At 39.4% G+C, this 14271-nt stretch overlaps 2 protein-coding genes across 2 annotated transcripts in view; both read right to left on the bottom strand.

The window, feature by feature from the left end:
• Positions 1-236, bottom strand: part of JPT1 (Jupiter microtubule associated homolog 1) — a 10379-nt gene extending 10143 nt beyond the window's left edge. Inside the window, exon 1 of the mRNA XM_026860956.1 lies at positions 16-236. Coding sequence (XP_026716757.1) covers positions 16-71 — 56 coding nt within the window. The 5' untranslated portion in view covers positions 72-236. The remainder of the gene's footprint in view (positions 1-15) is intronic.
• Positions 237-8088: 7852 nt separating this feature from the next.
• SUMO2 (small ubiquitin-like modifier 2) overlaps positions 8089-14271 on the bottom strand; it is a 6411-nt gene continuing 228 nt past the window's right edge. Inside the window, exons 2-4 of the mRNA XM_026861285.1 lie at positions 13067-13265; positions 9831-9902; positions 8089-8300 (exon numbers count right to left, since the gene is read on the bottom strand). Coding sequence (XP_026717086.1) covers positions 8238-8300; positions 9831-9902; positions 13067-13265 — 334 coding nt within the window. The 3' untranslated portion in view covers positions 8089-8237. The remainder of the gene's footprint in view (positions 8301-9830; positions 9903-13066; positions 13266-14271) is intronic.

Raw genomic sequence — 14271 nt, 5'->3', positions numbered from 1 at the left:
GAGCCCCCGCCGGACCTGGAGCTGCTCCTGCCACTGGGGTCCATGCCCGAAAAGGTGGTCGTGGTGGTCATGGCGGCAGGGACGGAGGAGAAGGACGAAGGGGAAGGGGCAAGGGCTCCGCCGAGAGGCCAGCAGGGAGTGACAGTCCCGGTAACGGAGCTCCCCCCCCGCCCGCCGTGCCCTACTGCTGCCGGTGACAACTGCAGCCGCCGCCCTCACCGGCCACGCCATTTATACCTAACTTAATGCCCGCCCCCCGGCGGCCGCCTCATTGGACGGTTCAAACCCAATCCCGAGCTCCTACTGGACCGCGCCCTGCCACTCTGCCCTTTGGCCCGCCTCACCGGCTATTCTGATGCGCTTTGCCTCTTCCTCAAGAGCCCATTGGTGAAGCAATACGTCTGCTCTGCAGTGATTGGCTGTGCCTGGGCGGCGGCGCCTTTTGTTGATGATTGGCGGGAGGCCCGTCGCTCATATCAGGTGAGCTGTGATTGGCTCAGCCACACGAGGTGAGACAAAAGTCTCGGTGGCGTTTCCCTCGGGAGGGGAGGCCGCGCAGCGAGTCCAGGCAGGGGGGAGGCCCCACCACTCGCCTTCCTCGACAAACACCCCTTCGTGCCCCGCCTGCCCCCAGCGCCACCTTTGAGGACATCAGCTCAAGTACCATCGGGGCACCAAGGCCCATCCCTGGTGCTCCACTCGGCCATCCCCACCGAGGCCCTGCTCCCCTGCGCTTACCACCATGTTGGGAGGTGGCCCAGCCTGTCAGCCTTGAAGTTGCCTCAGAGCCCATCACGGTGCATCGAAGTACTGCCATGAACAATACAGAGGCCATCGAGGTGCGGGAGGTGTCTGCACAAGGCCACTGCGGCACTACAGGTTGGCTCCAACGAGAATGGAGAAACATCCAGTGGCCTGCAGACACATGCAGGGCTGCTGCAGCAGCGACAGCATGAAACACTGTCACCTCAGAGCAGAAATAATACAATATTGCACCGCAGAGCAGTACAATAAAATAACTGGCAATATCAGACGATTTTGGAGCAGTGGATTATGCCACTGAGTCCCAGAACATCTATGGCAGGTGGACCACAAAGCCCAGCAACATTGCTCACCTGTGTCTTAAAAGCAGGAGCCTGCATGCTTTTGTGCCATCTATCTTCCACCAAGCGACAGCACAAAACTGATAGAGCACATTAATTTAAATTACCAGATGTCTGTTGACCTGTCAAGTCCACCTCTGATTCGGTGACTGGGAGCTTCCTGAACTACCTGCCATATTCAGACACAGAGATGCTTCCTTTATCACCACAACTTTTATTCCAAAATTAACACATCGGGACCTCTCACTGCAAATGTTATTTTAATTAGTACTTGCATAAAGGATGGAAAGGGGGAAGAAAACCCCTATTTGTTCTATTGACCCCTCCCAGTTTGCACTAATAACAGCCGTTAATATTCCCAAATCACTTTTCTCTAGAAAAGCTTTTTGGTCTGGAAAACGCAAGCTTTGTGCTACTTCACCCTATGCGCAACGTGAGGTGCCAAGCGTCTGAATTATCACTAGCCTTAATACTAACTCATGAAAGACCTGAACTGCTAAAAATACACAAATAGGACCATAGTATTTTATTTTCTCTCATCTAAGATCTATAAAAAAATGGTTTAAAAGAAAAGCCCCAACCACTATTTAGGTCCCCAGGGAATTCTGTCACATCACATCTTTTTAGAGGTAGATTAAAGGGAAATTTTAAGTAACCTGACACAGTTGTTTTAATTCTATTATCCCTTAGGCTTGGGCATTAAGAAGGCAAATGATACCTACTTGCATACAGGTAAGCATCTGCTCTCTTGGGAACTTTCAGAAGTATTTTGTCATCTAAATGCTTTTTATTCAAACCCACATGATTTGACTCTTAAATTCGTACCCCTGAGACATATGGAGCCATTTTTTAAAGTCAATATGAAGTAAAACCTGTTCCCTCTGACAAAGCTAGTTTTAACAAGCAGCTTTAAAATTCTAAGCCTTCACAGTATTTCCAAGGGACCCCACTGGTATCTCAGGCAATCCTGACTCCAGTAGAGTCTTTAAATAAAAGCTGCTTTGCTGATTATTTACCCATAACAAGATGAAGGGGTTTACAAAGATGGCTACAGAAACTGAGCTTAGGATCCTTCCCAGGATGATGACATTTGACTAGAACAATTCTCAGCAGCTGTCTGAAAACCTCAGACACCAAACAATTCCACCTGTTGTTGAAATTCAACCAGCAATGAGCGCAAAAAGCATCTGGAAGTCTGAACAAGACTCCAGGAAATGCAAGGGTTAGGCAAGGAGAAATACCACTGGTTTGAGAAAATCCTCAGCTCGTCATCATCCTGTGACCAAGGGTTTCTTCTTCACACCAGTCTCTACTACTTACAGCACAGACAAAGAGCATTCTTTCTTTATTCCAAGCACATCAAAAAAAAAGATGTTTTCATTCAGTCTTGTTCTCTTCCCCCAGTTCATTCAGAGCTGAAGATTAGAAGTAAGTGTCAGCTAATAAATAATCCTTGTTACAGCTGGATTTGCAGCTGCCAAAGACTTCCACATCTGAAGTGATGCATGGTAGAAGTTCAGTGGAAGCCTGGCACTCTACAGATTCAACAGCTTCTCCTACCGAGCTGATGCTGTAGCTTGCAAGAGTTGTGAAAGTTGTTTTGGCGCCTCTCTACATCTTCAGGTAAAGTTCTTAACAGTAAGTTACTGTTTGGGAAGGAGGTTTGAATCACAATGTCCAGACTCCTCTCAAAGCTGCAGAGATGTAGTTCTGAACATAAACAAGAGTAGCCAATTCATGACGCTGTTCTTGTCTGGGCATCCAGCATTACCAAGTCTGGCACTGTACTCCAAAGCATTGTTCCTTAGTGGAAAAAAAGACAAGCATCACTGGAAGGGGAAGTCAGAGTCCTGACAGAGTCCTCAAAGAGCTCCTTTCATTCCACTCTGTTTTGTCTGAGTCTGCTTAAACTGATGTTTTCTTAATCAAGTAATCTTTCAAGAGCCCTTGCAGGGCATCAGATGTACTTTAATGAGATCTATGGACTGGATGCTGAAAGAAGGAGGGGGTGGTGGGATCTACGCCACCAAAACAAACACAAAATTAATCAAAGGGTGTCCTTTGCATCCATGTCTCCCTGGAAAAATATTCCTTTCCCAAGGAGAAACAATCTATTCACTATTTATTTGGGCTTTCACAACCTTAGTCCTTCCCTGTGCTCCAAAATCATCCTCATATCAGAACTGTTAAAACCTACAACTCTCCCCACAGTCCTCATCCCCACTGCAGCTCCTCACCAACTCATACACTTCTTTCTACCGCACCCCACTGACGTTTGCTACTTCCAGGATCTCTGCTGACAGCAAACCACCTCCTTCATAGCATCACCAGCCCTACCTCATCCTTCTGCACAAAGGGAAATTCTTCAGGGATACGGGAAAACTCTTCCTCTCCAAGGAACTCAAACCATTTCATAAGCACCAGCTGGGCCTCCCAGCATCTCCATGTTAGAGTAAGACCATCAGACCCATGCTACTAGTGAAGAAACCAGGAAACCTCTGTAATTAAGCATCTTGAAGGACAATCAAAAACTTGAAACAGAGATCAAAATCCAGTCTTCTATCTCCTATACATCCTTACACTCCTACATCCTAACCACCAGGGAGAAGTGCTGTACTACCAATTCATTCTGACACCAAGTACAAAAAAGCAAGATAAATTAAAGGATTAAATTGTTCACTATCAGAACACATTCAATTTGGCAACCATTTAACAGTCAGAATGAACAAACCTCAATAATCCAGAGAATTAAATGTATTAATTACAGTGGTAATATAATTAAGAAGAATTCAAATCATTTAAATGCTTTTGATTGTCTTTTCGTTCTGCACAACAGCTCATACAAGTGTACTGAGAAGAGGCCACAATCTTAATAAAAATCCTTCAATTCATTGTTCACTTTCAATTTAACAGATGATGAAGGAGGTATCTAGTTTTTTATTTTTAGCTTTGGAAACAAATTGCTATTCCTTAGAAATTCAATTCTTTCCAACTGGCTGAAGCATAGAAAGTATTCTTTCTTTGAGCCAGTCACATTATACCTTTTCATTAATGTTGCAGTAACAGTCACAATAGAACCAGTATCCAACACACAAAACAACAGCACTTACATTACACTGTCTGACTCGGAAGTAATGAAGTGAAGGTACTAGAAAGCAATATTCTTGTGAGAAAATAATCTCGGTTTGACCATAACCTTTGCAGAGATGCTCTATCTGTCTTGATATTGTAGTTATCTTGCAGTAGCAGTTATCTTAGTGCTACTTCAGGGATTTTTGTTTTATTGAGAACACCTCCATATGCCAGTACAAGAATCTCTCTCAGATTACCACTTGGAGGATTTCCTTACACTCTTGACAGTTTAGCATATTCCATTTCAGAAAGCCTTGAACTCCCAGAACACCTTTTGAACCAGCATCTCAGGCCACTTAATATTGATCCTCACAAGAGCCTGATTAAATGGGTATTATCCCCATTGTGCAGATAAACCAAGGCACTGATTTTCAGGTGTTAACTGAGGATCCCACCAAAACCAGCTATGCTTTCAACCTGTCATTATCCCCCATACATGAATAAAAATGCCTTACTTTAGCTGCCTGAAACAGTTTTGGTTACATCTTTTAAAATAACTGGTTGTGTCCATTTCACAACTGAAACAGAAACTGTCTGAAGGACTAAAGACCCAGCATATACTACAGACAACATCTTATCATCCACAAGAACTCACTAGAGTATTGTATCCAATTTATGACTTACTCCATTCTTTTTAACCTAAAAACCATGAGAGGACTATTAACTAAATTGCAGGGCAATCACTTTAGAATACATTATTTGAAAATTGTAGGCAATAATATAATTTGCCCAGACTCTTGAAAGATCCCAGCTGTTTAATAAACATGGAAAACTTAACCTCCCAACTAGCTTGATAAGACCCCTTTTCCCAATTTTCCTCCATCCTCTGCCACGTGGACTTCTAGTAGTCCATCAGGCTACCGGTGTATACACAAGAACTATTAAAAAATCAAGCCAGGCCAAACAGCTAAGTGAACTCCAACTAATTGATCCAAATTGTTTATATCCCTGTACTTCATACCATTTCTGAATTATCACCCCTAGCAGTAGCTTCCTTAGTGAAGATGAAGTCACAGCAAAACCACTTAGGTCCCAGCAAACAGGAATCAACACATAAATTCTCTAAGTGGCAAAGGAGCAGTACCAAAAAGCAACGGGTCTGTTATAAGGAGAGTATTTGCAAGACCATGCAACAAGAGTTCTAAAAATACAGTTTTTAAAAAGAACAGGTTAGTATTTCTACATTGCTGTGTACACAAATATGTCATGTGTCAGAATGTGCCGGTCCACTTACTCTGCTAGATTAATGGAAATTAAAAGTTTGAGGCTCTTAAGGAACTAAGTCACTTAAGATGATTAGATAAAAATTGAGAAACTCAAACAAGAAGAAAACACCTCTCAGAAAAGACCATTTTATCAGTTTTTGATTGAAGTCACCATCTGACATAAACACCATCCAGCATTGTCAGAGGAATTATTTCAGAAATATGAAGGGCAAGCTCAGGTGAATAGCAGAAGGATGGTAGAAATGGAAAAATTTAGGTGATCAATGCCTCTCCATTTTTTAATAGCCTGTCGCTAAATACTAGAGAAAACTTCAATTTATGCTGAATTAAGGTGTATTTCCAAAGTTGCCACATCAATTCAAAGGTACAAAATCCTATGTTTTTAATTTCTGCACAGGGAGATTTTGGTAAGCTAATCAAAATTCATGTTAAATGGTCTCATTTTATTAATGGAACATTATGTTACAAGAATCCTGCACCTAAATTCATGACAGATGAAGTACCACTCTACTAATCCAGGAAATTAAGACGCTGGTTTTGAAAGCATGCTGTTCAGTACCTGTCGCTTGACATACATTGCCTCAGGAAAGAAAAAAATAGTAGGCAAGATACAACAGGGAGTTTTGAACTTCAGAGACTTAAGTTGCACTGAAAAAAATCTGTATTTAAGAAGACCTCACCCTTTCTTCAGAAACTAAAGCAAGTTCAAACATCTTTTTTGGCCAAACGAGATAAAGACAGCTTTCTCCTGGGAAAAATCTTGGCATGACATCAAGTTGAAAGAATTTTATATACCAGTATCAGAATTCTATCCAGGTTGAAAGCCAGAGATTCTAAAGCCAAAGAGCAATGTATTCCATGTCTAATCTACAAGAGATGTTGAAATATATTCCCATCACCACTTTTTTTCCCCAAATGTTTTTTCCAGGACATTTGTGGGTTTGGATATGAAAACATTTGTTCACAAGAGGGAATTCCAACCTTGCAATATACCACAGAAGTCTAAAAGATACATACAAGAATAAGAAATAATCTGCTTAGCAGTAGGATTTCCTAGAATTAAAATCATGGCATACAGTAGATTACATTTTTCAGCTACACAGTCAAAAGCAACTGCAAAGACACAACTTTTCTTATATCCTCATTAAACATAACTAATGTAATATCAGATACGTGAAAACCGTGACAGAACTCAAATAGATCATTGTCCATCTGCTAAAAGGACATTTTACCACAAATTTTAAGAATTTTCAGATCCAGCAGGCACTGGTCTACCATCTAATAATCACTTCTTGAATTAACTATTACAAAAACTATCTCCAAAAAGTGAGCTCTGCTAACAAGTTAATACCTAAAAGAGCATTAACTTACTGCAAACACTACAAAAGATCAGAACATTCCAAGGACATCAGAGAATGCTCTGGGGCTGTTGAGTAGACAGGTATATAATCTTTCATGAACATCCATGGATTCCACCACAACCTCTAAACTTCCCCATGAGAAAACTTAGGAACAGCCTTGTGGAAAAGACTCATGAAAAACATCATTGTCACTAGCTTGCTTCGGTACTTCAAAAGCCTCTCTCCCCCTTTCAAGCAGGAATACCACAACGGTAAAGCAGAGCTTGGAATCTACACCACCATAGCTAAATACACCCCAAAACAGAACTCAATCTTTTATTTTTACTTTACATTTCCAAGCATCTCCCATTTGATACCACAATAAACTGAAAGGTTAACGAAATTATTTGCTCTTTTTACATCAAAAAGCATTCAAATACAGAGTTTCAAATAAGCTATTGTAACAACAATATTGATGTTTCTATCAAAAACTGACAGAAAGAGCTCAACCCAAAGGCATTAATTAAGTAATTAAGTAGTCCAGTATTTTGCAGTTTGCCTAATCAAACATTTTTGGCTTAGCAGATCATACACAAAAACAAAATAATCAAAAGACAAAACTGATTTCCATTTCCAGTTCAACTACTGACTGACTGAGAGGTCTCAAGGAAGCCTTTCATTTCCAACAGTCCTCCGACTGCAGGAAGGGGATTACACTTACTTACCGCATAGAAAGCTCAGAATTGAGAAGCATGAAGTGCTGCAGAGAAAGAAATACAAGCGCTGAGTACTGTTACTCCACAGAAAAATAAAGAAAACTGGTTATTTTAAACAAGAAGTTTATTTAAACAACAAGACGCTTTACTTGAAGGGAAAACTATCTAGGATTTTTTTTTTTTTTTTAAGAGTAATTTATCCCTACTTAGACAGAGATTGCTCTACATGTAACAGCTACGTACAAAAAAGTTATAAAATTGTCCTTGGTTTTACAATGATAAAAGAAAAACATTGAAATTATCCAATCAAACAAGGTATGCAAGGTGGGTTTTTTTAAACAGTGAGAGCAAAATAACTTACTGGAATATAAAGATAAAAGTAGAAGGAGCATGCCACTAACGGAGAAAGGGGCATTTTCACAGAACCAGTTTGTTTTCCCACCCCATCTCCATTAAATGTTGATCAAAACATACCATTGGCCATTTAGTTAAAAAAAATATGCATTATGTCTGTGCACATACACCAGTTACTTTATGTACAATAGAAGGAATAGGAAAAAAAAAAATAATCAGAGAGAGAAGAGAGAAAACTATACTGCAGTAGTCAGGATGTGGCTGAACCAAGTCTCATTTTTCTAATTGTGAATGTGTCGCCTGTGGGAGCACAGTTCTGGAGAGGAAAGTAGCAGGTTCTTTTTTTGTGTTTGTTTTTTGTTTTTTTTAGTAAACTCCTCCTGTTTGCTGCTGGAACACATCAATTGTATCTTCATCCTCCATTTCCAACTATAGCAGAAAAGAGAAAAAAGGCTTTCAACTCTTTTATCTACTATAGGGTGGGTTGTTCTTACATTTCCTGTCTTCAAGTTTACATTTTATACAACTCAATCAGACCAGCCCCGCTCCCCTCCATCAACATCACTTTGTACATTTAACCTACCTCACCGTAACTTAAAAGCAAACAAATTACATGGAAAAAAAGCGCGCCAGTTGATAACTGTTGTCCCAGAATGAATTCTATTTAGTAACTTCAGGGTGCATTGTGTGACTCCTATGAAAAATATCAGCATTCATAATATTTTAATTCTGTTGCCTACTTGGCCACTGCATCTTCTTTCTCCTATTTACTTCCTCAGTTTACTTTAGAACATTGCCACAATTCCACTTTGCTGCTTCTGTTCAAATGTACAAATGGCTTCAGCTGAAGCACTAAAGAAAGCAGACCATAATTAAGGCACCTAGCCCAACCAAGCATCAGCAAGCACCAAAAAATTAAAAGCACTTTACAGGGTCAACCATACAACAAACTGCCAATGAGGAACAGCAGTACTTCATTAACATAATTCTCTCTTTTCACTGTAATTTTTTACAGTTGATATTCCTGGGATGTTTATGTTACCTGCTGACAAAATCCGTACCAAGACTGAAGGAGTAGCTATAACTAATGTTTATATTTCTAAACAGTCTTAATTTCTGCTCCAGGAAATCAAACTGGTCTATGGCATTTAGTGCAGCTATAAATAGACTGATCCTTAGCTTCAGCATAACATGGATGGGAGAAAAAAAAAAGCACCCTGTTGCCTCAATTACCAGTATTCCAAGTTAAAAAGTGGCATAGATTGTGGCCATAAGAGGCATATACTTTGGAGAAACTACTTAGAAAACATAGATCTACTATAAACCTCCTAAAACCAAAAGTTCCTTATTTCATAACAAGTGGTTCTGAAAAGCATATAAAGCTGTATCACTTGGAAAGGCTAATTAAACACAGCCACATGGAGCAGTCCAGAAAAATACTGAAGAGCCACGGTGAACTATTCTGTCCTTGGAACAGCCTTTGTTTTAACCAAGTACAGACAACCCAAACTTCACAGATTCATCAGTTTTCTGCTGCTGAAGCAGAACTTCAGATTACATATAAAGAAAATTACTTTTGTATTACAAATGCAAGTTTGCAAACAGGATCTCTGAGAACATCCTAGCAAAAAAATAAAGCCATTGCTTCAGGAAAAACTCAATTCTTAACTTACTGATACTTATCTCAGAGTCATGACACAGTAAAGTGACAGTTTCATCATCTGTACACTTTACTTCATTTTCTTATTACTACAGTGATGCAGACTAATTATTCAACACACTTAAGTCTAAGATTCCATTTCCAACAATTCTAAACTAGTAATACCAAAATAATGGTAAAAAAAGATTAAGTTCTATCATTAATATATACAATTACCCAAGTATTTTATATGAAACAGAAACATCAACTCCAGCAGCAAATTTCAAACACAGTTCTTTAGTCCTGCTTCTGTTGTTTACCTGTGCAGGTGTGTCTGTTTCATTAATTGGCTGCCCATCGAACCGGAATCTGATTTGCCTCATTGACAACCCCTGGACAAAGAGAAGTAACACAAAGGGAAGTAAGTCTGGTGTAAAAGTACTCGCTAGTTTTCTCATTAACTTGTCACTGGAATTGCAGCATGATCATTACAAGCCACCATTCATAATGTGCGATACAGTTTTTGTACTCCCCTCATGCACTGACTTTAAGGCATTTCACTACAAATCCTTGCAATCTGTTTTATATTAAAAATTGCATTGTGGCCAATAACTAAGAGAAGCAACAGTGCCCCCACTGACTGTAAATTAAAATAAAACAACTTCTAGTACATAGGTTTCATCCCAAAGGCCGGGATTTTTATAGTGCGTTTTAATAATAATTCACTTAAAAATTAGATGCAACACTTTGCATAACAAATGTCAAACAGTAATATTCAACACTCCTTTTTGATCTTCCCCAAAATTAAAGGTATTCTAAACCGCATTTTTTCCAGAAATGCAACCACCATCTCTTAGTCCACAGCAGCAAAGAATAGGCAACAGTAACTTCTTGACCTTGAATTCCTATTAATGAGATCAATGGATCGAAGTTTTTCCACGCACAGCTGGAACTTTCAAAAAAAACTAAAGGAACCTTCTACTTCCAGAAACCACTGAACAGTATTTTGAACTAGCATTTCTACCACACAATAGTCATTTTGCTGACCTCTTCCATCCCCAGGAGTCTTAACTCTCATTGTCACTTGAGCCAACAGATGGAAAAAAGATGACTAAAGAGCAACAATCCCTTCTACTAACAAGATAAGCTTTAAATTTACAAGTTAGTTTTCAAAGGTATTCTACAGCACACTACATTCTGCAAAGGAAGATGAATGAAGTTTGAGGATACAACCAGAACCAAGAACCCTGATGTCTACTTCTTTCCCAGTTCTATCTGTTCTCTATACAGAGTATCTAAAAATACAAGAAGTCTGGCTGGTTTTGAAGTGAATTCAATCTATCACATGGTGCTGCTCTGGCATTTCTGAATTAGAAAAGAAGCCTTCATTTAGCCATGCAAGAGCGGATACAACACACAAAAGAAAACTTAATGTAGTAATTATTTTTGAGAAGCTGATTTCTCAGGAAAATATTTTAATACAGAATGTGAGTAAACTTTGTGCTAAGACTTTATAGTTCACAGTAAAAGGCCTTCTCTAGTGTGACTGAGATTCTGCACCGTTCACTCAGAACATCATCTTGTTTAAGAAAACCATGTGGCCAAGTGTCATGGCAGCAACACATTTTTGCACAGCAACATTTGGTTTGAGCTGTTTTCTCTGACATTGTGTTTCTTAAAATATATATTTCTTATTCCAAAAGTGTTGGGTTCTTGCAGGTTCCTGAGAACTTTATGAGCTGAATAAATGCTAACTGAGAACACCCTGAAAGAAACATACCTTGGTGAAATTAATGTCCACAAAAAATTAAGTATATTCCATGGACAATTTTTCCCCACTTAAAACTGCAAATAGTCTTCATCTTCTAATCATATCATTCAAGGTTTAGTTACTTCCATTTTAGGTCTACGGCATGCAATACATGATTTTCATTCTTTAAAGCTGCTAAATTCTCATATTATCTAATTCTCATATTCTCATAATTCTCTATACACAGCTTCCACCTCTCCAAAGTTAAATCTAGAGTCCACAGTTTAGGGATTTTAAGATTGGGCATTCCTAGTTAGGAACATGAACAAAATTTAACTTTTGGAGAATCACAGAACAAATTATTTTAAACAAAGTTTGAGAAGTAAGCATCTAAGAAATAAAATTTCAAGACAAGTCCACCTCCACAGAAATATCCTTTGGATACCTACTAGCTTAAAACTGAAATCAGAAAGAATGCCTCCCTTTCCAAAGATTTTTTTTTCTCCTCTCCCATTGACACCTGCGTTTTTTTGTTGGTTTTAGGTTTTTCAAAGCAGATTAGAAATTTAGGTGAAAAGTTCTAAAATCTTACTTCCATTTGTATCCAAGTAACTGAAATATGAATCGTACTTCTAAAATCATCTTTCCCAGAACTTTAGAAATAATTAACCTATCCTCTAACTCCACAAAAGACAGATAATAAGTGCACTTTAAGTTTGGAAAAAGCAATACACAGGGATTTACATAGCATAACTTGAATTTGTATGACAGAGGTAGGAAAAAATGAGCTCACAGCCTCAAACATTCACTAATTTATCCCCAGAATACCCATACAAGCACATATTCACATTTTCAGTAAGAGCTGATTTTCCCTGTCTTTATTCGTCTCACTATCCTATTGTGGCCAAGGGTAAACCAAAGAGGTTTTACCACACTGAGAATTGCAGTTTGTTTTCTTTGTGGTGAAATAGTTACCTCAATATTTTATACCGATTTTATTGTATTCAATAGTTTCACTGAATATTTGTGTTCAAAAAAACCCCTTCCCAATTACAAACACTTTTGTAGACATGGAACTTTTTAACGACAGACTTTCATTTAAAAAAATCACGGACAGCAGAGACAAAATTTTCCTAATCAGAAGCTTCAGAATAGTGTTAAATAGCACTACCCTTACACAGGTGTTTTTAAAATTTGCAATAGCTGCCTGCAACATAGTAAGTTGGCTACAGTTGCCCCTAGCAAAATACATTTTTTTTCTCCCTGGGAGGGTTAGTCTGACAACTAGGCCACAAGAGAAAAAACAAAGCTCATCATTAAATGTAAAAGTTCCTTCTCAAGCTTTAGACACCTTTAATCCCCAAAATACTCACTGATGTTCTCTCACCTTAACACAATAATATTAAGCTAATAATCAGAAGTCTATGACCAGGCTATAAAAATACCTCTAGATTATCATTCAACACTGTCTTCTTAAATGCATACTGCAGGTTCCTAACTCACCCTGTCTATACTGATATTTTGGATCAGTAGAGCCAACAGCTGCCTCCCAAGAGCTTACACCTATAATGCAGATTTCACAAAGATAACAACAGAACTTTATTTTACCCATTTCCTGTCACAACCCTGTCAGGCCACTCTATCACAGATCCTAAGAACAATACACTTTCCACAACACAATTAGTTTCTGTTAAGCCTCTATCGTTTTGCATATTTACACAGTTTTAAGACTTTACTATCTTCATCTCTCTATGGATACCTCTCCCCCAGACACCAGTTCTCCTGACCATCATACAAGTACCATACCTGTCGTTCACAATAGGCTTTCATTAGTTTACTAAGTGGTGTATGCCTCTTAATCTTAAACTGCACCACAGACCCATCTTGCCCTGCCACCTTCAGATTAATGTGGTCATTGTTTTCAGTCTTCACTCCTTCCTGTTGAGGAAATAAAAGGAAAAAAACACCACTTTTTAAAAAGGTATGAAACAAGAAGTTAACAATTTATCAAAGTGCAACAGGTCATTCAAAAGCAGGAAATAAAGATATTATAGCTGTTTACCAACTTGAAACTTTGAATTAGGAAATAAAGGTCAGTACTTTTTATTGAAAAAAAAAGCCACACATACAAAAAGCCCTAAACCCTACTAATATTAGTTGTCATTCTTGAGGTTGGTTAACATGCAAAGTAGCAGTGAAGACTTACTAGGCCAGTTGTTTTAAAACAATTTTTTTTTTAAAAAAAAAAGTTATTTCTATCAATAATATGGAGTGCTACTGTTCCCAATCGAAGAAATAAAGTTATTTATATTATAACTATGATCTCAATCACCAGCTAAGTCTCTTTCTTGCTCTATCTCAAACTTTTTCATACCAGCTGAGGTACTTCTGAAGAAAACTTCCAAGATACTTTAAAGGACTGTACTTGAAAAGGGTCACAAAACTCGAAAAGAACTAAGCTTTCTCCTTCAGAAAACGTTTAAGAAAAAAAACCTCCTAAATAGCAGCCCGATCCTCTCGCTTCCATTAGAAGCGGCACACAGAAACTGCAGAGAAACCAACTTTTAACTCCTTTGCTCGTGTTCCGATGCAGAGTATCACTGCAGAAGCAAAGAGAAGAGCCAACGCTCCCCAGCTCCTAGGCAGCGCCCGCTCCTGAGGTGCCCAGCAGCGTTTTCATCTGTGTTTTCTTTAGGATAAACGACCCGAGGCCAGGGAAGCGGCGAGGGTGTCGGATGGCCCCGGCCGGGGTGCGGGTCCCCGCCATGTGACAGATCCCCCGCCCGCCGCGCTCCCGGCCACGGCGCCGACACACCGCCCCGCCGCCGTTTATTATGTTCTGGCGTTATCAAACTCAGTTTAAAAGCGGTGAGGGGGGAAGCGGGAAGGGGGGGGAAGAGAAAAAATTTTCTAAAAAAACGAACGGCGGCAGCGCGGCGTTCGCTGCTTGTAGGGTGTTTTTTTCCCTGTGGCTGTTTTGTTAATTCCTTCTGTTGAAATGCGAAGCTGCC

This window comes from Athene cunicularia, assembly GCF_003259725.1.
Source record: "Athene cunicularia isolate RWA chromosome 18 unlocalized genomic scaffold, athCun1 chr18_part1, whole genome shotgun sequence".
In the NCBI taxonomy this organism is placed as follows: domain Eukaryota; kingdom Metazoa; phylum Chordata; class Aves; order Strigiformes; family Strigidae; genus Athene; species Athene cunicularia.
Note: the sequence above shows the minus strand (reverse complement) of the source record. Positions and strands in the feature narration are given on the sequence as shown.